Source organism: Callionymus lyra, chromosome 15 (assembly GCF_982586985.1).
Source record: "Callionymus lyra chromosome 15, fCalLyr1.hap1.1, whole genome shotgun sequence".
Classification (NCBI taxonomy): domain Eukaryota; kingdom Metazoa; phylum Chordata; class Actinopteri; order Syngnathiformes; family Callionymidae; genus Callionymus; species Callionymus lyra.
In genome coordinates, this window is record NC_141832.1 from 14,205,021 (window position 1) to 14,231,451 (window position 26,431).

The 26,431-nt window shown below is 38.5% G+C and overlaps 1 protein-coding gene across 1 annotated transcript in view; it reads right to left on the reverse strand.

Annotated features, from left to right (window-relative positions):
- Positions 1 to 26,431, reverse strand: part of cep112 (centrosomal protein 112) — a 96,055-nt gene that overhangs the window by 60,308 nt on the left and 9,316 nt on the right. Inside the window, exons 6-11 of the mRNA XM_087808368.1 lie at positions 25,637 to 25,766; positions 25,375 to 25,557; positions 24,159 to 24,238; positions 13,038 to 13,119; positions 11,472 to 11,537; positions 7,323 to 7,505 (exon numbers count right to left, since the gene is read on the reverse strand). Of these exons, the coding sequence (XP_087664494.1) occupies positions 7,323 to 7,505; positions 11,472 to 11,537; positions 13,038 to 13,119; positions 24,159 to 24,238; positions 25,375 to 25,557; positions 25,637 to 25,766 (724 nt within the window). The remainder of the gene's footprint in view (positions 1 to 7,322; positions 7,506 to 11,471; positions 11,538 to 13,037; positions 13,120 to 24,158; positions 24,239 to 25,374; positions 25,558 to 25,636; positions 25,767 to 26,431) is intronic.

Sequence of the window (26,431 nt, forward strand, 5' to 3'; positions counted from 1 at the left end):
GTAGAGTAATATAACGGGGACTCGTGGAGTAATACTAGAGAGACTCGTAGAGTAATACAACAGTGACTTGTGGAGTAATACTACAGAGACTCGTGGAATAATACAACAGAGACTCGTGGAGTAATACTACGGAGACTCACGGAGTAATACGACGGAAGCTCGTGGAGTAATACTACGGAGACTCACGGAGTAATACGACGGAGGCTCGTGGAGTAATACTACGGAGACTCACGGAGTAATACGACTGAGACTTGTGAAGTAATACTACAGAGACTTGTGGAGTAATACTAAGGAGACTCACGGAGTAATACAACAGAGACTTGTGGAGTAATACTAAGGAGACTCACGGAGTAATACAGCAGAGACTTGTGTAGAATGAGATGTTGCCAATGGTCCACTTAAGAAGATCACACATCGTCAACGTACAGTATCTGTACAATCATCTACCGTCACACCTACATTGCACCGATATTGCATATCCTCATTACTTTTGGTTGGCTTAGTCGCTTCATTTCTGACTTTGGTTTGCACCGCATGCTCTACTCCTAGCCTCCCCCCCACCACCACCCGTCCCCCTCCCACGCCTTAAAAGCCTGGGCATCCCAGGACAACACCATGCTAAGGCAATCAGACAGAAAGTGTCTGAAGTATTTTTTTAGCGAGCACTGGGGAGAATCAAAGAGACTTCAAAGGAGTGTCACAAAAACAGGCAGATGATGTGGCTGTGTGTTACACTTGCACTCGCAACACTGGCACACACTGATAAATCCACCTCTGCTCGCACATTTATACGCAGTACAACAGACGTGCATGGACGTCAAGCACACATTTAAAAAAAATACACACAAAAAAAAAACATCTAGAAAATTCACAGCGAGGTAGAAAAAACAAACAGTCAACCTAGTGTCCCACTCTCCTTTCTCTCAGTATTACCAGTCTCTGTGCGCCGCTTTCGCCTTCAAGGGCAAACATCTATTAGATCTGAGCCCCGAAGAGCCTTTAATGTATAATTCTCTCTTTGCTGAATGTTGATGATCCGTCTCTCAAAAATATTTTAATAAGTTAGAGTATAATCTGCCGCACAGTTCACAAATTTAACGGGTGGAATCGCATGGTTTCCTTTAGAAGTCTGTATAGGAATTTGTAGTCGGGCTTGCACTGAGGAGGAGAAAAAATGGGTCAAAGCTTTCAGCTAGAAAATCCCCCCCGAAAAAATGCATAAATAAAAGAGTATAGCAAATATAAATATGACGTGTGTGTGTGGGTGGGTCTATTATTCTGACGGATAATCAGTTTTTCACCTTCAAAAAGTTGGACTGGAGTTTGTTGGAAACGTCTTGGCTTTACAATGACAAATAGGAAGAATAATTTATTATTATTATTACGAAGACAGAAGAGTTCAAGAGAGATTCAAGACAGAAACTGGAGAATGAAGGAAGAAGGAGTGACGAAGCTATTGTTGCTAAATGATTAAAATGGTTGGACATAAGTGTCCGAGCAGAGGTCAGTGCACTGTGAGTGTTTTTCTAGTTCCAAAAAAGTTCAAAATGTCAAATTGTTATAATACAGTAGAACATTTTTCGACTAAAATTGATTTTTTTTTTTTTTAATTACAGCTGAACATTGTTTGAATGCAGTCAAAACATGTTTGATTATAGTTGAAAAGTGTTTGAATACAGTTAAGAATTGTAAAAAAAAGAAAAGGTTAGAAATTGTTAAATTACAGTTGAAAATTGTTTGATTATAGTTTAAACTAATTTAAATACAGTTGTGAATTGTTCAAATACAATGGAAAACTCTTTGAATACACTTGAAACAAATTTAATTATAGTTGTGAATTTTTCAAATACAGTTGAAAATTGTTTGAAAACAGCTGACAATTGTTTTATTACAACGGAAAATTGTGTGAAAACAGACAAAAATCGTCCTCGGATATTCTATGATCGTAAGACGTATACAATACCAAGATTGTATACGATTCCAAGAGTATGCTTGTTTAAACCGTACAATTATACTGTTAATCATGTAAAGGTCAACATGAGATTGAACTAATTACATTTAGATTCAATGGAATCATCAAATACATTTAAACGTATTTAAACTCATGAAGTAATTCGACACAGCAGCTTCTTGACATTCATAATATACATATAGATGTACACATGTTGTTTTTTTGGAGTAGAATTACATCCCATAGTAAGACCCCACAAATTTTTTTAAGGCAATATTATTTTGTACTTTTTTGTTTGTTTTATATGATAATATAAATACATTTTAAAAACGATTTGAATGTCTCTTAAGTTTTTCTACCTGTGAAAAATGCTGGATTTAGTTTCGATGGACCTAAAATGTGGATTATTATAATACTGGATGATGATTTAAGAGTTAGTTTGTAGACAAGTAAACAGAATCAAATCCAAATCCACCTGCTGTTCTAACTAAAGACGGCGTATTGAGCACTGAGTCGGCTAAAGTTTGACCTTTTTTTGTGTAATAATGTAGTTTAAGCACGTTTTCTTGCTTATCAAAAAAAAAGTAGTTGATGTCTTTTCAAATACAAAACCAGTTCTTATTAATTTTGTTGATTTATAATATTCAATTTAGGACGGTGGCACTTTATATCAAGTCCAAAAAAACAACTCAACCCTGCCTTAATTATAAATTTTGACAGTTTTCCGAAATTAGTAGAAATGTTTGTTTTCGTTCTGCATAATTTGCGTGAGTAAAGAAAAAAAATAATTAAAAAAAACAATTCTAATCCTTCAGGGAATGAAGTGTTTACTTTCCCTGATGAAAACATAACACCTGTTTACAATATTAAGCAGCAACAAACATTAAAATGCAATAAAATCGTCATCGCTCTTCGATGAACAAATACGTACGATGATTGTGGCTGTAATTTTATGATGCTTCAAAAGGCTGAATATGTAACTTCTCGCGCCTCGCGGCAAAGCCTCGCTCAAAAGTGTCAATTTGCTCAAAAATTAAACCAATACATAAGCAGGCGGTGTTTGTTTTAGGGTTTAACGTTACGAGAAGAATAAAGATGTTTGCACAAATATGATAAATGATAAATATTTCTACAAAACATTGACTCAGTGTTGTTTATATAGATAGATAGATAAAACCGTCTGTTGAAAAATGCTAATTAGAAAGAAAAAAAAGCTTGCATCACCTAGAAGTACTACAAGTCCCAGCATAGATTAGTCAAAATATTTTTATTTCTTTGACGTTTAAACTAACTTTTGGACCCTTTTTAATGGTATATTTTGGTAATCTTCGAGATCAAACTTTCATTCTCGAACAATAAAAATGTTGCTAAAATCATGGCCTAACTTTAGTTAGTTATCCACGAAAATGTACGTCCATGCTAATATAGTGACCGGTGCTCACGTCGTATTCGTCTTCATGTTCGTCCAAAAAGACAAACTTAAAAACATTCAAATCCCTTTATACTGCTCGACTGTAAAGTCCATCTTGTATTGAAGACTCGACACTAAAAGGTTGTTCTAAAAAAATTAAACAAGTCTATATTTTAAGCTTGTTTTTACGGAAGATCTCAGGCTATCAGTGTAGATCTTGTGCACTGTTACTTGCAATGTTTTTCCATGACGATACACTAAAAGTTGGAGCGGAAAAAACTTAAAAAATGCAGTTATTTAATTTTTTTTCTGAACAATTTCTCACCTTGAGGCTTCATTAAAAGAAGGACATTACAGACGAGCAGTACGGAGGTATTTGGATGTTTTCAAGTGTCTTTTTGGACAAAGATGAAGACGAAGACAACTGAGTTCCAGTCCCTACATTAAAATGAACAATTATTTTTGTCTATAAGTGTGAAAAGGAACAGATTAATCTGAAAACAATCTCAACCCTTAATCGACATGAGGGTGAGTAGAAAATGAGTGAATTTCCGGTCACTTTAATTTCAAATATATATATTTTTTATACAGGTCAGGTCCAGGTCAATTAAAAAGGTCACTTATAAAACAATTACGTCCGCTCTGTTATTATATAATCCAAATCGAATGGTCAAATCGCACAAATATCCAGTTGATTACTAAAATATCAAGTGACATTTCAAGGCTGATTCATTAGTCTACGTCAAGGTTCCACATAAAAGCAGAATATTTACAGACCACAATCAGATTGAGAGTTAAATGTTAAAAGATTAAGTAAACATGACGTCACACTTGGGTAGATATAAAAACTATGTGTCAATCCTTATATACATTTTATCCGATTTGAAATGATTTCTTAGTGCACGTGAATGAAATCTTCATCTTGAAACTTTAACTGTAAATATATTTTCTACTGTATTCAGGCATGTTTTGACAGCACACAGGTTCGGGGCTGGATTGAACCATTTAGAGATAAGATACTGTAAATCAGTCACCAGACGAGGCATCTCGTGACAGATTAAAGGTTTACTTAGTGACAATACTTCAGCGCGGAGACAATCAATATCCTCACTAACCAAAGCCGTCAGCCTTGTTCTCTTCATCAAACATCTTCTGAGCTCCTCAGTCTGTCATCGCCTCCTTTTATTCGCATCATCTCCGACCATATTTTAAGGATTGAAACGCTTTGAAAGTTCGACAGCATCATTATCTAGTCCATCACAGCTCGTGCCGTCTGATGTCCAGATACTTTGCATCTGTTGTGCTTATTATTTAAGACACCGGGAGGTTTTTTATTTTTGCTTATTTGGGAACGAGTCCAACGTCTTTTGTTTTTCATGTTCAACCTGGCATTATTGAAGCCAAAAAAACTGAAACTTAGGTGCAAATTAATCACTTTTTTCAGTTTGAAGTAAGAAACGCGTCACAAAATGGGCAGAAAAATGAAAAGTTAATACATATCGCATGCTTATTTGAAAGATGAAAGTGATTTCATGTCAACTTAAATACTGTGGATATATCTTGAACAGCTTTTGACCAAATTCTACTTCTTCCTGGAACTCCCCAAGACAAACACAATCCATATTCCTCTGATCCCATTTTGATGACCTTATCTTTATTAGCGTTCCGTTGACAGGTGCAGGACAACTTCAGAGCGGACATGCCCAAAAGAGACGCAGTATTAGCATGATGCTAATAATGTCTTAGCGGATTAAAAAAAAAAAAAAAAACCTTGTAAATAAAGCCTTTTCTTTTAAAGTGAAACCTTTTATCCAGCACAACAGGGACATTTCCCACAGCTATATAGGATACAAGCAGCTTTGAAGGTAAAATAACAGATATAAATATAATGTTATTTAAGTAACTGCCTGGAGATTTACAGCAGATTTAACGAATCAATCCATTTTTTTTAAAGACCATATTTGTTTTTATTGAATTCCTTTGGATGAATTTGATAAAAGAGTGATGTATTTCAAGGCAAATCAGATGAACTTTGTACAATAAATATTTCACCCAGTTGTTAAGACTCCATTTTTACAGTTGTCGTTGACTAAGATTTAAGTTCATCAATTATTCCACTACTTCTGTCGGCATAAAAGCACATTTCTTTGAATCCAATTTTAAACTTAAACTGAACTTCCATTCCATGTATTTCTTGCTTCTTTATCCTTAAATCTTAATTAAAACGTGACGTTTCGATTCACCACCAATTTTTAAACAGAGGAGGAAGAAAAAAGCTGCAAAAAGTGCGAGGATATAGAAAGATTCGGGGCGAGCACGTGAACAAGTCAGAGGGAGACGCAACTCCCACTATCATGTTTTAGTGTCGCATCAAACATGCGCTGATGGGCGTCACACCAGCCAGTAAAGCAGTCCTTACTAATAAAGTTATTTTTAAAAAAGTTGTATACATTCAGGGGAGATTTCGTCAGAGCTACCACTTGGAACAACTTTTTGGGTAAACAACATGGGTGATGCAAAACTGTTTTACTTAATGTAAAAGAAGGCTCATGTTTTATACATTGGGGGGTTAGTGTGTCAACTCCTTGTCATTTCGGCAACACGTCTACTAGGAAATAAAAAAACGCTGGTGTAGACACTTGAACTGAGCCTTTTTCCCCTCCATGGGGTTTGAATATTCCTAAAATCTCCTTCGCCTTAAAAATGTCCTGAATAACATATCCATTTTGTTTTGAGTGACTGACATCAGATCTTCTCTTGAAACCCCCCAGAAAAAGGTATCAGGGAGTTTGAGAAGACGGGATGCGGGTGGTTTGTTTCCTGTCACCAGGTTAGACTTTGAGAAGTACGTGGTTTGATTTGACAAAAATGTCCTAACGTGGCAGACAAACATAAAAAAAAAAAACAAAGCGTTCCAGTGTGATATTCATTCGTGTGTACCATAAGCAAGGTGGGTGGATTCATGAAATTATCCATAAAAGTACCTCTGAAAACGTGGTTTACTTCGGGCGGCATATATTCTTCGTTTCCGTAGTTGCCAATTTCACGTCAAGAATGGATACAAAATAGAAGATATTTAAGCACCTAAAACAAGTCAAAAATCCATGTAATCGAAATCTAATGTCCGTCCGATAACTCGTAAGATGTGAATAAATTCCATGGTCGCCAACATTCCTAAAGTAAGTATGTGAATTTGCCTAAAATAACAGAAAATGACACCGTAATAGAGATGCCTAATCGACACGATCAGGAAGTGTCTTTTCGACTAGTTAAGAATCATGTTTTGATGAAACAAAAATTGAAAAACAAAAGTGCCGCGGTTGGCGCTTGGGCGGATAATCCGTTGAAAAGAAGCTACAGGTTATGGTTCGATTCCCATTTGAAAAAAAAAAACGTGCAGGCGTCGACATTGACAGAGATTTGAAAAAAAAAAAAAAAAAACTGTTACGCCCAGCTGGAGCCTAAATTTGAAGTGGCTTCCCGTAGAGCGAAATGCTAGCCCAGGCTAAAGACGGGTGAAGCTGGCTTGAAAGGTGTAACATCTTATTCTATTACTTCGCAATTAAGGATGCCCATTAAAAAAGACCCCAGTGGGGGGTCAGGGCGATAATCAGGGGGTGGACAACTGGACAGGTCGGGGAAAAAAAGCTGCTTCAAGCGGAAAAACAAAAAAAGAGTTCCGCGTAATCGAAGTTTAAAAAATTGCTCTGACCACAAAACCATGCGCTAATCTAGTTAAGTTTATTATTACTCAATTTAAACTGCTCTTAATTCATGTACTACATCCCCCCCCCCCCCACGAGTGATATCACTCTTGTAACTTTATGTAAAAGAAAAATAAACCTGCTGTGCTTTTGAAATGTAAGGGAAGACGTCAAAGCGGAAAACACAAAATGGTTGTCCGCGGGAGAGCGCGGGGGTCAGCGGGGAGTGAAGGTGGGATGAGAGAGGACCCCCTACCTGGCCATCGCGCTTCCTCAACTCCTGGGTGCGCTCCTGGTGCCGCCGCAGAGCCGCCCTGGCCTCCTTCTCCAGTGTGCTCACCTCCCGCTGGCGCTCCTGGACCAGGCTATCCTTTTCCACGCAGTGCTGCTCTCGCTGCCGCGTCCTCGCCTGCTCGAACTGCGAGCGCTGCTCAGCCATCTGATTGGACAAGGCGTCAAAAAGAAAGACTCCATCAGCCAACACATAGTCGGTACCACCCTGTCGTCATGACAACCTGTCCATCCGCCCCATCCGTACTGCCAAAAAAAACACATGTGTCCGAAACTTGGGGCGCAGTCGGAAAAAGAAAATGGATCTCGCGAAGTTTCTTTATTAGCAAACAAAAGCGAGATGCGCTGTGTTTACGTGAGGAAATCTCCGCCTCCCTTTCACGTCCTACCATTTAGACAGACCCGCCGCAAAGTGTCCACAATCTTTCGCTTTCTTACCCCCCTCGTCTCCAGGGTTTTTCGGCAAATAAAAGAGCAGCCATTTCCAGCGATGTATTATTGCTTGCAGGGGTTAACCATCTGGCGGCCACCGGCGTCCCATGCTAGGCGTCTGACAGCACGTGAAAAATCGGCTTATTTGGCGACTATGGTTGGTTTCGAACCATACTTGAGCAAGGAGAGCAGATGTATGAAATCGAACTCGTTGTCACGCCCGGCTTAATATCAAGCGCCGCCGTACCGATATTAAACAGGGAGCATAATCTGGTCATTTGTGGGAGTATCGCACAGCAGTGTATTAATCTTCGCTGCGTGTTCAAAATGCTAATTTCACAGCTCAAAATGTCTTTCAGCTCAAGATCAAGTTTGGGGTTCCTGCTTGGCAGCGATGTGTAGTCACCTGCTGTGGGGAGAGTCTTACCAGTTGGAGCTCTTAGCCCCCAACCAACCAATGGCTTTCCCAGGCTCAACTCTGTTCCCAGTCCCCCACGGTGGCTGATGAGGGGGGGGGACCACAGACCCCCAACGCCATCCTGCTACCACGTCCCAGCTGAAGTTTTTTGAAAGCTGAAGCCCGGGGCCTTTTTTTGCCCTCCCTGCTTTGAAGCTAATCCCTTGCGCATTATGCTTGACGGCACCCTACCTGGCCTGGCGACTGACGCGTCCCTGCCTGCTGGTCTATCCCGATCCAGTCTGGATCTTGTATCTATTTGGAGCAGGTGATGAATGAGATCCTACAGGGAAGTGTATTCTGTACCCAACGGCTCATGGGTAGCCAAGAGTCTAAAGTTGACCCGAGCTTTGGTAAATATGGAATCGGAAACATTCAGTTGAAAACCGAACAGAAAAAGAAATCCGACAAAAGTAACAAATAGGAAAGTCGTACGATCTCTTTCCATTCAAAGAAATACCGCGAATCGAGCTAGCGGCTTGAATATATAGCGCCTGCTAATGTAACAGAAAGGCGTGAGAAACACAAGCGCATGAGGCGACTTTAAAAAAAAACCGGAGCAGGACCTTAGGAACCACGAAAAAAAAAAGTCTATGTCTTGGCGTGCATCGGAAAGTTTTTTTTTTTGTTCGAATAAAACAAGCCGAAGAACATCCATTGTGAAGAAAAAAAGAAAGCGGACGAAGATGGGAGACAGCATATCCAAGCGGGAGACCATTTTTTTTTGACATCACGCACTGCCAGAACACAGAAAAGGATGCTGGGTGCTGCTGTTCTTAAAGGGACCGGCATTGTGAACGGCAAAATAATACAGAGGAGGTGATGGCACAGCATGATGCCCCGAACGTAGAAGAGATCGGGCGTTAGGGCTCAGCACGACTCCTGTCTAGCTTGGCTGTCATGGTCGGGGTTTGAGACAGGACAGTGAGGTAATGGGCTTCTTCCAACCCCGGGGGGAGTGCTTGGAAGAAGGGGAGAAAATAGGGAGGGCACAGATTGAGGTTTAAAAAGATGGTCTCAGCAGGGAAGGCTTGGGTACAAGTGAGAAAAGGGAGGCAGCAAAAGTAGAAGGATAAGCCTGTTATTCTCCCACTGTAAGAACCCTTCGACGCCATCATTTGCATGGACGCGGAAAAGGGCTTTGAGGTTTCAAGGCTGTTTAGTACAAAAAAAAAAAAAAGGATTCATAGATGCCAGCTTGAGAAGTTTACAGGCACAATGTCATCTATTTTACTGAGCAAGTACCAGGGTGCCTACCAATGCTGGTTCAGTTTTCCTTGGGTACACAACAACTGTTTGTTTGGATTTATAAAATGAATCACATCTTATCGTCGACCAAATAAAATACGGCAGGTGTAAACAAATCGGACTGAAAGCAGCGTTTTTAATAAATGCTCAACTAAATTATACACAAAAGCTTCTTAAAGAAATAAAGCTAATTCAAGCACTACTGCTTTTATCCTAAATTTACTAAAAATATGATCGTTTATATGTCAAAAAGGAAAATTAAATCCACGGATATAAAAACATACCTAAAATGGCGGCACGTAAGATTGATGGCTAACTACAATACCATGTCAAGAGAATACCTTAGAGACGTTAAAACTCGTCTCACAGTTACTTGGTTATATTCCCCACGCGCCCAACAAGAAGACTTGAATTTCCTTTTGTTCTTGGTGATCCATCTTTGACAATGATGTCACGAGCGCTCGCACCCTCATCACCGCGCCGACAGGCCCTTTATCTTTAGATTGTTTTATCTTAAAGACAAAAGGCGGCTTCATGTGCAGCTAAGTAAAATGCTTCGTCTGTCAACTCCGTTCTCTACAGCTTTGGACAAAGCTTGCTTGAATATTAAGCACCATTGTTGATGCTTTGTTATTTACATCCCTTTCCTCTTGAGCTTGGACAGCTGGGTGAGTCAAGCTCAAATTATTCATTATTAGTGGTGGTTGACCATGTTTTATTGGGAAGTAAAAAAACAACTTTACCATTTGTTTTTTCACCTAAAACTCACATTAGTAATCCAGGGTAATTTTTCTGACTCTCAATAATGTGTTTTATGTCTCCCTTTGAACCTAAAGTCCTTCTCAAAAAGCAATCTTCCGGTAGAATAAATGCTTTATAAAAGATAACACAACGACTTGTTTGCTATACTCTTCGGCCATCTTCCCTTTCATCCAATTAAAAAGGAGAAAATGTTCCTCATTGATCTCAATTACTCTCAATGACATGGACGCACCGGCACGCATGAGTACATCAATTTAATCTCATGCTTCAATTATATGCCGATGACTCGCGAATATACACCTAAAGAGAAAACATTGTATTGGAAAAAAACAACATGGTAATTGGTATAACAATACGCCGATTCATCTCGTGGCCTCGGGATGATTGGCTACATTGTCGGCGAAGATTGGGGTGGAGGCCGAGGTTAAAGGGAAATTGCGGTTGGAATATAGGGACCACTTTTTCAAAGACGTTTGCTTGAGAGCGATAAAATCCATTTCCTGTTTAATTGAATTCAGTGATGTTGAAAAGATGACTTTCTAACGGATGACAAATTAGTAATAGGCGTAGTCCAGGGCCTTGTTACCAGGAAAAAAAAACATTTTCCATTGTATGGATCCTTAGTGTCATAGTGTTTTATTTTGAAAAATTATGATTTTCTAAGTAACACAAGCCTGTCAAGACCCTTGTTTTGGGCAGATATACTGCGAAAATTAGACCCTGAAGTAAAGAAAAGTGAGGGATTGATGACACGTGGTGACAAACATCGACGATTGACCAAACACCGCAGAGTGGGTGTGGTTATGGTAAACAAGATTTAATCTCCAGGAAAACAGTTTTCAGTGGGAGGGGCTTAAGATTATTTTTCTAATGTAAATATTTCAATGAAGAGAGTTTTGTACAAACAGACATATACTGATGAGTAACATCTAGTTAGGATACACTTAAATAAACACGCAAATTGCCCATAAATGGTGGTCCTTAAAAATACTGCTGACACTGAACCGGTCCAAGGTTTAAAAAAGCTTAAATTATAACATAAATAGAATTGTCTTTAAAGAGTATAATACGTAGATTATATTCAAGAATGTATGGAAAGGCAGGCAAATAAAAATGGTTAAACTCAAACCAGTTTGGATGAGTGCCTTATTCAGAAACGACGTTTTAACATTTGATAAAAGAATCAATAACAGAAATCCTTAAGTTAATACTGACCTGCTGCTCGGTCGACCGTCTGACATCCTCGAGTTGTTGAGAAAACTCTTTTTCCCGCGACTCCATCTGTTACAGAGGAAATGACAATTCATAAAGATCTTTCTTGCTCAAAATCATGAGTTTTCATCCGAGTAATTAGTTTGTATCTTTGGTTGTAGATTAATAACTCCAATTATATAAAGAAAAAAAAATCTGTTCAATGAGCTGCAGCTCCTCGCTACGTGTGCATTGATTAAAATAAAAAACTCCCAAGATGCAGCAGCACATGTAGAGGCCCTGCTTCAAGTACTAATTAGTCTGACTGCTTAATGGGAATGACCCGTTCTCCGTACAAATCCTCCCCGACATTACGCCCACTGAGAAGCAGTACAATTGAGGGAGAGCTGGAGTGAACGGAGATACAGGATTATTTTTTTCAATTACTTGTCGTTACGAAAAAAAAACAGTCCGAGGAGCAAAATAGTATAGATTTTGCCTAATAGTATAAGCGCCAGGATTTAAGATGCCTTCATGATTCAGAAGATGAAACAGTGGGCATGAAAGAGGGGGGAAAAGAAGAGAAGGTAACGTGGAATGACTTAAGATTTCCAAGTATTGCATATACAGACAGGCTTTGTGCTCAAAACTACAACAGTTTGAAGGATTCTTATCCTTTTTTAAAATCCTTTTATAGTACATTTTCTAAGAAGAATGACGTTGAATTATCCCTGAATACGTTTGGCTTAACGTTTATTTCAACAGACAAGGTTCACTTTGTGTTTTCAACCAATGAGCTGTAGTTGTACCTCTTTATTGTGGGCGTTAAAACGTCTCCACAATACACAAAATCTGAAAAGTAGTGACAATTTAGTATTTGCATTCGTTTAATTTAACAGAATTCATTGGAACATGCAAACTCGTATTGCAGATGAGGTGCCATCGCTCTTAACAAGCTTTTTAGTAACAGCTCCCATAAGGCTTTGCCGCCCAGCCAACCTAATACAGCGGTCGATGAAAGACAGAAATGATAGAAGCAAAATAGACGTAGAATTCAAATAAATCATAGAAACCAATAAGCCTTTACTAAATAGAGCAGTGTGTGGAAAGGTATTATGGGAATTCACCGTTTCGCAAGGTGAGTAATTTGTTCTTCCCACTAAGTTACATGTTTTTTTGTTTTTTTTAATACAATTCCTAGTATTTTATACAAATAGTTTACTGTGTAAACAAACGCAATATGGCAGGGAACGGCTGTATTTATTATCTTTGAAACTAGAGATGGATACGAGACGTTTTCGCATCTTTTCGTGAAGTGGCGTCAGAATTGGGATGGTTATTTAAAGCAATTGAAAGTCAGTGTATCTTAACTTTTTCTATATTGAACCAACATATGGCGAAGCAACCATTTTACGTGGAATGGAATGCGAAGGATGCAGTTTTTTTTGTCTGTTACAGAAGTGCAATATTTTGATGCCAGGTTGACAAAGAAGTTGTTTTGTTCCATGACATATGCATAGAGAACTAAATCTAGGTATCCATATATATATATATTTATACAGATAAACTTGTGTGTTTGTGTGCAGGTACCTCAATTTTGAACTTTTCCGCTGACAACAGGATTTTCTTTCTTTGCTTCTCCAACTCTCTGTTCATCCGTTCGGTTTTCTCCCTGACAACAGCAGCAGAGGACGCAGAGTTCACAATCAAACATACATTTTAGTGCAAAATTGTGTCGCTGAGGAGAAGGAAAGACACACCGTTCCCCGAATGAAGGGGTTGAAGCAAATGGCACAACACTAGAAAGCAGCCGTCAAGAATCAGATGTGAGGCGACATCACCGGGCGGATGAAAGGGGGAATAATGAGTCTCAGGTAGAAGACGCAGATGAAAAAGGGATCTTTTGATAATCATTTTCATTACGGTTGTATCGCTTTTACCTTCATTTCGTCAGGGTGGATCGTTGAGATGCTAATTATTTCATCGAACGGACGGAAACGGACACAATTATGACCGATTCAAGCTCAGTTCGGAGAGGTTTCAACGTTGCTTGACTAGATCGGAACAATAAATTGCGATACATATGCTTAAGCAAAAACATAATTATGTATGCAAAAATCCATATTTGCATATCAAACCAATTGTCTCAACATTCCTTTCCAGCGTTGATTCTGTCTTGAAACGCATCACAGTTGGCTACACAAGAATTTGACGAGGTTTAAAAAAAGATGCACAAGTGTAAGAAAACATTGATGCAACTAAATATTGCGATACTGTTTTCTCCAAAATATCTATTTTTTTTGGCTATCAATGAATATGTCCTTCATGTTTTATAGTTCAGTAACGTGTGTATGAAATACAATACTTTTATTTACAATAGCCATGCAAATATTAATGCAATTGGTGTGTTTTTTTGTGCTGCAATTAAATATAGAGACATCCTCCACGGCTAAAAGAACAACGAAATCCCGGCGATGACTGAGGACGAGAGGATACAGCCGACTCCAAAAAGCTTATGTTTGGACATATTTGGGTTTCATGCAAATTAAGGTAGTATTGTCATTTCCTTACAGTAGTAATGACTAAATTAGAGTAAAGTACTCAGGCAATACTACAAATACATGATTGTTCCTACAGTATCACACTATAGTTCAATATATCGTAGTATTACACTTAATTACACAAAAGCCAGATTCTTACCAATACACACCTCTAGCATAAACCTCATATTTGGAATATTAAACAAAAATGCTTTGTTTGACCTGGATTATTTGACCTCTGTTTGACACTGAGAGTGTGTTGATATTGTAATAACACACAAAGCTGTTAGTGGAACGAAGACGGGAAAACACAGAAACACTATTAAAAAAAAAAGAAAAAAAAAGAATGTGCAAGCTTTAGCTTTCTCTCTTCATAATATTCTGTCTCTTTGTAATTTTGGTCTCTCTCATGTTGGACATCAAAGGACAACAAAATTGTTTTTTTGGTGTTTCTTTTTGCCCTTTCCCAATTTTGTATACTCTGTAATTATTAATCAGAGCCATTGCATGACTGCCTTCTGGGCTCACAAGGACACAGAGAATATGTGGTGAGAGCATTGTGGGAAAAAGAGGATGTCATAGAGAGATGGTTTTAAACTTCCAAAGAAAAACAGGGAAAGTTCGGAGCCACAAAAGAGCATCTGAATGAGAGCGCTTTAGGTTTTTTTTGCCCTGTAGTGTCTGACATAAGACCAGACTTAAAAAGAGCCCATGACCGTGCAGAAGAGGGTTCCAGGATTGAACCAAGAAAATAATATATAAATAAATTCTGGTCTATAAATTGAGCGGGGTTGGCCACATTTTACCTTCTGTAATTCCTAGGTCAATAACTTTCTGTGTGCGAACGCGGGTGGTCACTGGAGTGGTAGACAGCATGTCACCATCAATAACAGTGCGCCGAGGGTGAGATGAAAGGATGGAGAAAAACGACTGCGGGAGGCCTGGCGGAGGGAGAGGCAGGCCGAGAGGAGGGTGCCAGCACCAGGGCGGCATGTTGGCTTTAAATGGATCCTTCGGTCAGGAAAAGTGGAAGGAGAAGAGACTCAAATTAAAGAGCCTTCGCTAAAGAGGAAGTCCTCTCACCCCTGAATCCCCGACGGCTGTTTACGGAGAAGGAAGGGAGAGAATGTGGAGAGAGGGCAGTGTTTGAGCGAAGAGACTCCAGTCGTACGGTCGCCGGCGTATTGCTGGTGAGTCACGATCATATAATAAACACACGGGTCACGGTAACATCAACTGTGTCTTTTGTAGAGACCCGGTTAAAACAAGTCATCAAGAAAGGATCCGTTGCTTTGGGCTGTTTTTTTGCAAACCCATGTTCATTTTCCTTGACGGAAGTCAAGGATCTTATCGTGTCAAAAACACCTTTTGTCGTTGACAGTCATTTTCAACCGGACGTTCATTTTTATTTCTGTGCAGGTTTTGGGGACCCCTGCTTTAGAACGCTATGCCCTAATAATTGTGGGAAGGAGCACATGCTAATGCTAACGTTAAAGCAGCATAAGCTTTCGGGGAATCTTATGTATGCATAAAAAGCCAAATTGTAACAGTTTTTGTTGAGTTTATTTTTTAAAAAGCATGAATAGTGAACCTGAATCTGTTCTGCTGTCAGACCAGGTTGACATGACATTTTTGAGATTGCTAAGCTAGGCTATGAAACCATTTTTATTTGAACTTTTTATTGAAATACAAATCACAAAATAATCTTAGACATGAAAAACTAAAATATTTCAAACAATATTACCAAATAATATTTTTTACAGTCACATTAAATACATGGAAAAGATGTATTACAGTTTTTTTTGTTTGTCATGGCTAGCCATTTATATGATGTAAATTATACTTGTATTTTCTCAGAATGACTGCGACCACTGCAGTTACAAACTGGCTAAGTTGGTAATAAATATATAAAAAGGGAATTATGAAGTTAAAAGTAGTTCAGAGGTCGACGTGGTCTGCTGGGGCGCTGTTTATGTGAGCTAACATTGTAATAGTATATTAGTTGGGTATAATTACAATATATCACAATATATTGTAATAGCATAATAGTCAAAATTCACCAACGATACTGTAGAAACAAGGATATATTTGTAGTATTCCCCTACTTCTTTTTAAATTCTTTAAATTGTTTCGCAGCAAAATATGCCTAAACGTGACGTATCCTCTTGTCCTCAGTCAGAACCAGAAAGGCTATGACTGCCACCATTCAGTGGCCAGAGGTGTAATTGCAACACAAAAGAGAATATTTAAATGTTAATTGTGAATACAAAAGAATGTTTCAATTATTTTATACACACTTTGTTAAAATATAGTACTTTAAATAAAGTTGGTTATAAAGAAATTAACTTTACATTTTTTGTTTTAAAGAAATACTAATAGTTTGTTGAGTGTTAAGCTTAACAGACTATATCTAACTACCAAAAAAAAGAGCAAATGAATTATCACAAACAAGCCTGCTTAAGATCTTGGCTCCAGCAAAGGTTTTGGTCTAGGATGCCACTTAAAGCTACAGTGTTTTGCCAAATCATGTAAGCATTAGGAGATGGTACCAAAGAATGCGGGAAATGCATAAATCATGATCGCTAAAGTGATTCACTTTTCATTCATTTTTTACACCTTTTCTTCATGCCGCAACTTTACTCAAGAGTTAAAAGTACTTGCACAACTTGATCGTTTGAAGATGTGATGAACAACGAGACCTCAATGTTCACAAGACTTTTTTGCAAACGGCTCCCCCGAGATCTGACGCAGAAAGTTGTGAAAGTGCAATCTGATGGTGGCCAAACCTTTCTTTTTTCTAAATGTTTGAACATGTTGTGTGTATTGAAGACACTTCCAGAGCTGTCGAAAAAAAAATTCCTCTACATGCACGTAGGAGTGATTTCTGCTTAAGTATGCAGCACGAATCGCTGGCAACTGTGGGGCCATACAGATGTAGACAAGCTAGAATGACAGACACACTGATCCTCACATGCCGCTGACGCAAGAGAACACACTCAAGTTTGAGGCAAACCTAATTGCTTATGCAAATATCCGTCTTCCCATGTTCAGTATTTAAGAAGCGCACAGCCATGGCGAGGGCAGAGGAGGACACGAAAAATAAAATAAAATAAAAAAAACAGACTAGAATGCACACTTGCATGTGGATGCCTCTGGTCTCTTGTTTAAATGAGTGTGTGTGTGTGCGCCTCTACATCTGTGTCCGTGAGCTCATCCAAATGGAATGATAACGAATCCACAGACACATCAAAGCTGCTTGGAGAAGAAAAAAAAAAGAAAAAAAAAAGGAGGGAGCACATGAAACGAGAGAAAATACAAAACTGAAATATTCAACATCCTCTGAAGAAAAAAAGAAAACCGGCTGGGTTTTCATCTGCATCCCCAGAGAAAGAGAAAAGGAAGAGGGGGAGAGAAAGACAGACAAATAAACATACACAAAAGAACAGAAAACAACACAAGGGCAAGAAAAGAATAGATTTTCAAACAGAAATAGATATTAGGGAGCGCGGGATGGCGATGCAGCCGGAGCAACACGGAATTAGACGCACGTTCGTGATCTGGGTGGAGATCAATGAGCGGAGCGCTGCAGTGAATGAATCATGGATGGAGACACACAATTGCTTTCCTTCGATGTGCTTTCATGATCAATATTAATGTCAGTAAGTCAGGCTGTTTCGCTACGGACCGCACACCACGACAGCGTCGACAACTCCGGGATATAATGCAATGTTTAAATATATACTATAGAAAAGAAATGTATAAATATGGAATAAAACATTCGCGCCTGTCACATATTTTTATGTACCGCACCACACTGCTGACATGTTCTGGCTTAACAACCGGCATTACAGACAGCCAACCTTTGCACGAGCCAAGGTCTCAAGAAACTAGTTTGCACATACTTTTTTTGGCTATCAATTAATATGTCCTTCATGTTTTATAGTTCAGTAACGTGTGTATGAAATACAATACTTTTATTTACAACAGCCATGCAAATATTAATGCAATTGGTGTGTTTTTTTGTGCTGCAATTAAATATAGAGACGTCCTCCACGGCTAAAAGAACAACGAAATCCTGGCGATGACTGAGGACGAGAGGATACAGCCGACTCCAAAAAGCTTATGTTTGGACATATTTGGGTTTCATGCAAATTAAGGTAGTAATGACTAAATTAGAGTAAAGTACTCAGGCAATACTACAAATGCATCACACTATAGTTCAATATATCATAATATTACCCTTGATCGTGAAATTGCCAGATTCTTACTAATACACACCTCTAGCATACACGTCATATTTGGAATATTAAACAAAAATGCAAATGGATTATTTGACCTCTGTTTGACACTGAGAGTGTGTTGATATTGTAATAACACACAAAGCTGTTCACATATTTTTATGTACCGCACCACACTGCTGACATGTTCTGGCTTAACAACCGGCATTACGGACAGCAAACCTTTGCACGAGCCAAGGTCTCAAGAAACTAGTTTGCACATACTTTTCTTTATGATTATTTTTCACATTAAACGTCTGTCAAGTTGACAATTTTCAAATGGAACATTTTTTTAAATCATGGTTTGAAAACAAATGTGTTTGTGGTATCCCTTGTGTCGTCTCTGGGTCAAGTTGACCGACCCCCATCACTGCATATGTATTTCTGGAAGCCAGGGAGCCACGACACATTTGTGTTTGAGCCTCTGGGTCACCTTGACCCTCAGATAAAACAAGGGTAAAAATAGGAGATTTTAGACTTGCTAACTTTGCTGGTTGATGACTCTAAACTAAAAATACATATATTTTTTGTATCAAACGGAGGAAGTTTTAAACAATGTAACTCTCATATATATATATATATATATATATATATATATATATATAATATATAAATATACATTAAACTTTATTTTTAATTTTAAAAATGTTGAGAACTTCTACAGAACACAAGATATGAAATGGTAAACAAAAAAATAAAGTATTTTCTTGGATCTTCTAACTGTGGCCACGAAATAATTCAAGTTTTACTTTGACTTATTGATTTCAATTTACTTATAAGCTGTCACTAGCCCAGATATCTCTATTGCTTTTGTTCAGTGTTGAGATTATTGATATTATTATTGATATATTTTGGCAGAATAATAATAGACGCCATTTTGACTATATGGTCTATAATAGATGTGTTCAGATTTAAAAAAAATACATTTTAATATCCAATATTTCACGACACAAATGTTAAAAATCAACATAATACGTTGTTTTAAAAGAGTATATAATCGACTTCAAGCATCTGTAATCATAACAAGCATTCTCTTGTATAGACATTTCTGTTTAACCCCATCAGGAGGTCAAGCTGCCCGACACAAATGAAATGTTAAGCAGTTGATCTACACATGATGTTCGAAAGCGAGTAGTTATTGACCCGAGTGAAGGTGATCGATATCCAGGATCCATACCTCCTCCTTCCTGCTCCTTATTCCTCCCCTTCTGGATTCTTTTGCACATTCCACCCGTCAGTGAGTAGACAACAAGCTAGATATGAATCATATAGTGACTCACTTGAGGGGGATTTTAAAAGACAAAGATCCGTGAAATATCTTGATTAAACCAGGAAAAATAAATGTAAATTGGAAACTCACCCATAAATTAAAAAGCATTATGAAGTTAAAAGTAGTTCAGAGTTTGACGTGGTCTGTTTATGTGAGCTAACATTGTAATAGTATATTAGTTGGATATAATAACAATATATTGTAATAGCATAATAGTCATAATTCACCAACAGAAAATAGCCCTTCTCTGAAATATTGCGATACTGTAGGAACAAGGATATATTTGTAGTATTCCCCTAATTCTTTTTAACTGCTTTAAATTGTTTCCCAGCAAAATATGCCTAAACGTGACGTATCCTCTTGTCCTCAGTCAGAACCAGAAAGGCTATAAATGCCACCATTCAGTGGCCAGAGGTGTAATTGCAACACAAAAGTGAATATTTGAATGTTAATTGTAAATACAAAAGAAAATGTTTCAATTATTTTATACACACTTACTCACACTGTTAAAATATAGTACTTTAAATAAAGTAAAATTTTAAGCCCAAATGGATTAAAATTATAATTAAAATATCCAAATCAATAAAGTGCTGTTAAAAATCGATACAGTAAATTGGGAAAACGTATGGGAATATTTAAGTGTATCGATACTTCCTTACAACTGTACTCTCTGGTCTTCCACATACACCTCAAACGATCCCGGTGCCAAACAGTTTCTTCACCCAACCCTGCAACGATTCCACTTCGAACTTCCTCCATCGTTACGCCGATGCTTTGTACCGATCCAAACCATGCTAGGATTAAAGAAAAGTGAAGGTTTTTTCATCTTCCTTCCAGCTTTGTGCTGCCTTTTGTTGTTGTTGTTGCCATGGAAACAAAGCAACCAGAGTGTGAATTGAACCAGCTCATTTTTTACATCACTTTTTTTTTAATTCATATTGTGTGTCCTCACAGAACACGTTGTATTCAGATATGACACGGCTCACGCCTGATATTTGACCCATTTTTTTTTTTAAGCCATACGTTGATGTGTACTTGAACGGGAGTACGAGGACGTCTTCCACCTTCTGATGAACTACAAAGCCTCCAGGAGGGCATTTTTGAGTAGCTGGACTTGTTTAATTTAATCATCCATCCTCTCTCCAGCGCGCCCCTGCATGTGGTCTTGCATGACTTTGAAGTCGTCTTGGATCGCCTTTAAAGGGCCTTCAGTGTTGCCACGGCAGCAGGCAGGTAGCAGACATCAGACTCCTCAATGAGCATCTATGTGTGTGTGTGTGTGTGTGTGTGTGTGTGTGTGTGTGTGCTTCATTAGCCGACAGCCTGATGGGCCACTTGCCGTTTCTCAGTGTTTAACACTAAATGAAAGAAGGACTGCCTCGTTACTGATACTAAACAAGGATAATTCACGCGTTAACATTTTCTTTTTTTGTGTCGTGCCTCGACAATTAATTGTACAAACACACGACAAAAAAACAGCGTATGCCGCGGTGTCAACATCATTCTTTTTAAGCGCGCCGTTTAGACTAGAGTTTAGGAAACTTGAGAGAGGAAATTGGACAAAAGGAAGCCGTTGAAAACGGCGCCGCCTTTGGGCCGCCATTATGTGCGACAACCCCCGTAAGAGGGGTGATGGCAGAGGGGCTCAGACTGAAGAGGGGGGGGGGCAGCCGAGTGGGTTGAATGAGCCCGGCTGGTATTGTACTTGACTGAGCAGAACCCATTGTAGCTTCACCCACGAAAGTGTTTTTTTTGTGCTGCTGAACAAGGATCATGATCCTACAGTATGTGAGAGAAGTTCACAGCTGGAACGCTCGATGGTTGACAGAGGGGGCGTAAGAAAATATTGTTTACAATTATGTATCAGTATTCAACAGTACTGTAACGTTGTTTAAAATTTACAATAACCATGAAAATATTCAGTGATTGTTCATTTTTGTGCTGCAATTAAACGTACGGCCGCTAGATGGCGGCATTCATTATGTCCTCGGGTGTCAAAGGAACAATGAAATCCCGCAATATCCCAGCCATGGCTGAGGACAAGAGGATACAATGGGCTCCAGCAGCTTTTAAAGCTGACGTTTTGGACATATTTTGGTTTGAAAACAAATCAGTGACGACTTCGTCAGGAGTCATGCGGTCTGTAAGTTCTGCAACACCAGAGTCAAGTACTTGACAATACTACACATATATCCTTGTTACTAAACTATCACAATATATCGTAACATATCATATCGTTGCCCCTGCCTTAGGGCTGGGAAAAATGGATAAATGATTGATGCACTGACGCAGATAACAATATTTTATTACAGCACCTATTAGAGATTAACCGCGTTGCCACTGTTAGTACTTAATCTCTGTTGTCCTGTTTATGGGGGCGCTAATCCCATATATGAGGGTTAATTATGTGTAAGCAGTGGCCGGTGAAGAAGACAGACAAGTCACCAACAGAAAAGTTACCACAGTAGAAATATGAGCATGATGAAAATCAAAGTCCCAACGTCAAGTTTCTACTGCAAATCATGGACTTTTTATGAGACAGAGGACAACATAACACTAGTCAAAGAATATGCAATATGTTGTCATTACTAACATCAAGACATTTGTCTCTGTGTTTTTTTTTTGTTTAAGCGCTTTGTGACCCTGGTTGTGAAAAGTGCTCAAAAATTGTATTTACTTACTTGCTTTTTTTGCAAAGGTAAATATAACAGCAACACGTAGCTCATTTTTTTCATATAAATGTTTCTCATTTTGTTACGAAGGGAAATGGACGTTATTTTATATAAACAGTTACTACTCACTGTTTAGAATTTAGAAAGCATTGTCATGATTCACATGAAACACATCCGTAACGTCAAGCACTTTTACGTGTCCAGCTCCATCTTATTTGATGTATGTAAGAAAAAACAGGACTTTCTTTTGTGGTCGATTTGAAAAAGCGTGTCAATCACAGAGGCAGTCATTTCCAACGGCGCTAAAGTATCAAATGGTAAGTGACTTGTATGGTCCCACCCCTACCCTGTAGCGTCATACGTATCCTATCGCTACATTCTTGCCAACACGGACTCCTAGTTGATAGCGATAAATCCTCGAGGAAATAAATCTATACAGATTTCATTACTGTGTAATTATTTTTTCATAGCGTCTAACCCTTCTGACAACGGCGCTAACAGGCATTTATTCAACCGTATTGCGATCACATAGTACCTCTCCCGGTTTTTCTCTAAGACAGCCCAAATCGCATGCGAAGCTCTGATCTCTATGACTTCTCATCAGTTTCCAGGCTCTCAGCTCCAATAGCACTGCTCACAGTTGTTAAAAAAAAAAGAAAGATCAAAGTGAGTGGTGCAAGAGTTGGCTTGTTAAAACCGAACTCCACCTTAAATCAGAATTCATGCACACTGTTCTCATGATCAAAGACTTGAGCCAGGAGATATAAACAAGTCGAACAAAGTTAGCAGCCACAAAGTCACGGCGCAAATGTGTGAAACTAATAAGTGCAAAATAAATATCATGCTTTGCTAATGGTGTGTACGTCGGAAATATCATAACCAGAGGCGACGATTAACCTGCAGACTGCACACTTAGGATTCACTCGTCTGCTCGACGTTCCCCAGGTTCACTTTGAATGATCCGACGGCAGCTTTTAGGAACATATACCATCGCTTTAGGAACTATGACATGATGTCTCTAAACCACACTTAACTTAACAGAGGAAAAGAAGATGAATAACAATCATAAGAAGCAAAAAAACAAACAATAAACACAATTTTAAAAACTATACCTGTCCATTTAAAGAGCAACTAATGTGAAAACCCAACTTCATGACGGACTCACTCAGTCCCTCATCATGACCATGTCCTAAACGTATTACTTTATAAAGTTCTCCCCACGTCTGAAATCTGGACGAATGAGAGGTTACGAGAGCAGAGTCCATAATGATGCAAAAACAAGATTAAATCTCTACAAAAACGAAGCGTTCCATCTCTTTTAATTGAAATATTGACATTAGAAAATGTGCTTAAGGCCCGCCCACTAAAAAAAACACTTTTCTGGAGATGAAATCTTGTTTATTATAACCCACACCCACTCTGCTGTGATTGGTCAAACATCAACGTTTGCCACCGCAGGTCATCAATCCTGGAAGTCCTCTAAGGGACTCGTTGTATAAATAAAGCTGAGGGTGATTAAAGCTGGCTGGAGGAGGAGAGAACTTTATTACGTCATAATGGACTCTCGTAACCTCTCGTTCGCCCAGATTTCAGACTGGGCGAACTTTTTAAAGTAAAACAACATGGTCATGATGAGGGACTTACTGCATCTTGGAGAGAAAAGCTTTAACATTTGAAACATGTGAGTGATGAGAGTTTGGTTTTTACATTAGTTGTCCTTGATAATATATCATTTTATTGGCATGTTGTGAATCCAAGTTTTATTGGGGGGGTGGGGGGGGGGTGACTTTATATACCTTAACAATAAACGCCTTCTAAAATCAGAATACAAGACCAAGCTAAACATTTCTTATTTGGTTAACGATCAAACCAGACCCACATGACGCTCTGGAAAAGTATTAAAAAATCCACACGGTTTCGTCTCCACACACAAAAACACCACATCCGTGTACCTGAGTGCTTCCTCCAGCTTCGCCATCTCTCTCCTCGCTGCTGCTCTCTCCTCCTCAGCCTCACTTTGAATCGCCGAGACCTGCGAGTGCAAGTGGGAGAGAGGTGTAAGTGAGTGCAAGCACAGGGACCATCAAGCATCACGTCGGTGAGAGTTCCTCACCCCTGCTGCACAAACGTCTCCTCTCACCATCACCCATGAAAAAGTACCATTTGAGCCAAAAAGAAAAAAAAAGAAGAAAAAAACGACTTCCACTTGAATTGTTCAGAGCCACACGGGCCTCAACTTTGTCAAGACAACAACCTAATGGTTCTAATATTAGACCCATTCTTGGATTAAAATGAACGGCAGCAACTGTACAACACAATAGATTAAAAGGTCGAATCAGTTCCGCTTCCCGGGGTTGGACGTTAGAAGAGCTGCTATGGCCAATTAAATACACAGACCCATAATAACAAACGGTACTTTGAAGAAAATCCAGGTGGCACGTTGTCTTTGAACCGGATCTTTTGAGTCTGCAGCGGTCCAGCTCACATTGTTAACAATGGTTTATGGTCCCGACGTCCTCGTGGCTTTGAAGAGGGACTTTTTCAATGTCCAGAAGTCTGCATTTGGGGCAATTTGCTTGCACACCTGGGTCACAGACAGAACCTGCTGCACAGTTTCTCGATTACACTACTTTGGATTTGGTGACGCTAGACTTCACATTTCACTCGAGAAGATACAATTTTATTTTAAAGATAAAGTAAGGTTAGTTGGTGAAAAACATATAGATATGACTTTTAATAATCATTGGAGTTTACAGTTATACATATTGGAATCATGTATATATATTTTTAATGTATATTTATTTTAATTTTTTCCTTTTTTATTATCATTATTATGTTTATTATTTAAATTAATGACTTTTTTATCTACATTTTTTTCATAACCTTTGTTGTATTAAATTGTAGTAGTTATACTTTAAAAAAAATAGTAATAACACGCTTATTACACCTTACAAATCATGGTTTGATCTCGTCACAGGTCGACATTATCCTTTTTCACGGCTCATCTGCAAGAAAATCTGATGATTCAAAACACTTTATAACCCGATCCAACAGGAATAATCCAAATCAAAACTAATGATTGATCCTCGTATAGTGTTTTTGTGCTCATTTCCTTTAAAGCACAGGTTCAAATAACACTTAAATGAAAATCACTGACAAAAAACCTACTGTTTTCTCACAGGTCACCCGCAGCTTTTCCATTTCCTCTTGTGATTTGAAATCTGCATCCTGTGAAAAAAAAAGCGTAAGAAACAAATTCGAGAGCATAAAATCATACTTGTGCTCACTGACCAGCAGCTGTTGTTGAAGATCAGCGATGGTTTCCTCCAAAACTTCTCTCCTCTCGGAATCCTTGAAGACAAAAGTTGAGTTTGGCTCGTGGTTGGAAGAAGAAAGAAGTACAAGTTGAAGTCGACGGGTCGTAACAGACCTTGGATTCAGAGAGTGTGTGCATTTGATGCAGGCGGCTGGTTTCGTTGTCATGTTTGGTTTGGTTTCTCTTCAACATCTCCTCGTACGTTTCCTTCTGCTTCTCCTTCTCCTTCTGCACGACCTGAACTCTGTGACAAAAACATTGAGTGTGACATTGTAGGTAGGATTTGACAGGTTTATGGTTCATTTACATTTTATTCCAATTAAATTATATTTGAATTAAACACTGTGTGATTTATTGTCATTCATTCCAGTTATTAAAAGTAATTTCTTAATAAAAAAAAAAAGCGATTAATCCCATTACATACACAAAATCCAAAAATTAATTTAAAAGTAGTTTTATTTCAATGTTCTTCTGCTCAGGTACCAAAACATTTTTAATATCCACATTTGTCAGTAACGCATATACGGCTTATTTTAAATGCAATATATATAATTTTTCCAGTAAGTTACAGTTTTACACTGTATATTTTTGAACACTTAAACTATTATTATAATATTGTCGTACACCAAATTACACAACATATTAGGGGTGTGTACTGGCAAGTATCTGGCGATGCGATACGCATATAGACACTGGTAAAACCATATATTTGTCCAACTATTTGACTCCGACGTTGCAGAATTTAAGAAAAACGCCATAACATCTTTCAAAAACGTCAAATATCAGCTTCTAAAGCTTGCTGTATCCCCTCGTCCTCAGCCGGAATCTCTCTTTGTTCCTCTAGCTGCCCAGGACGTAATTACTGCTGCCATCCAGAATTTGAATTGCAACACGAAAATGAAAACGCAA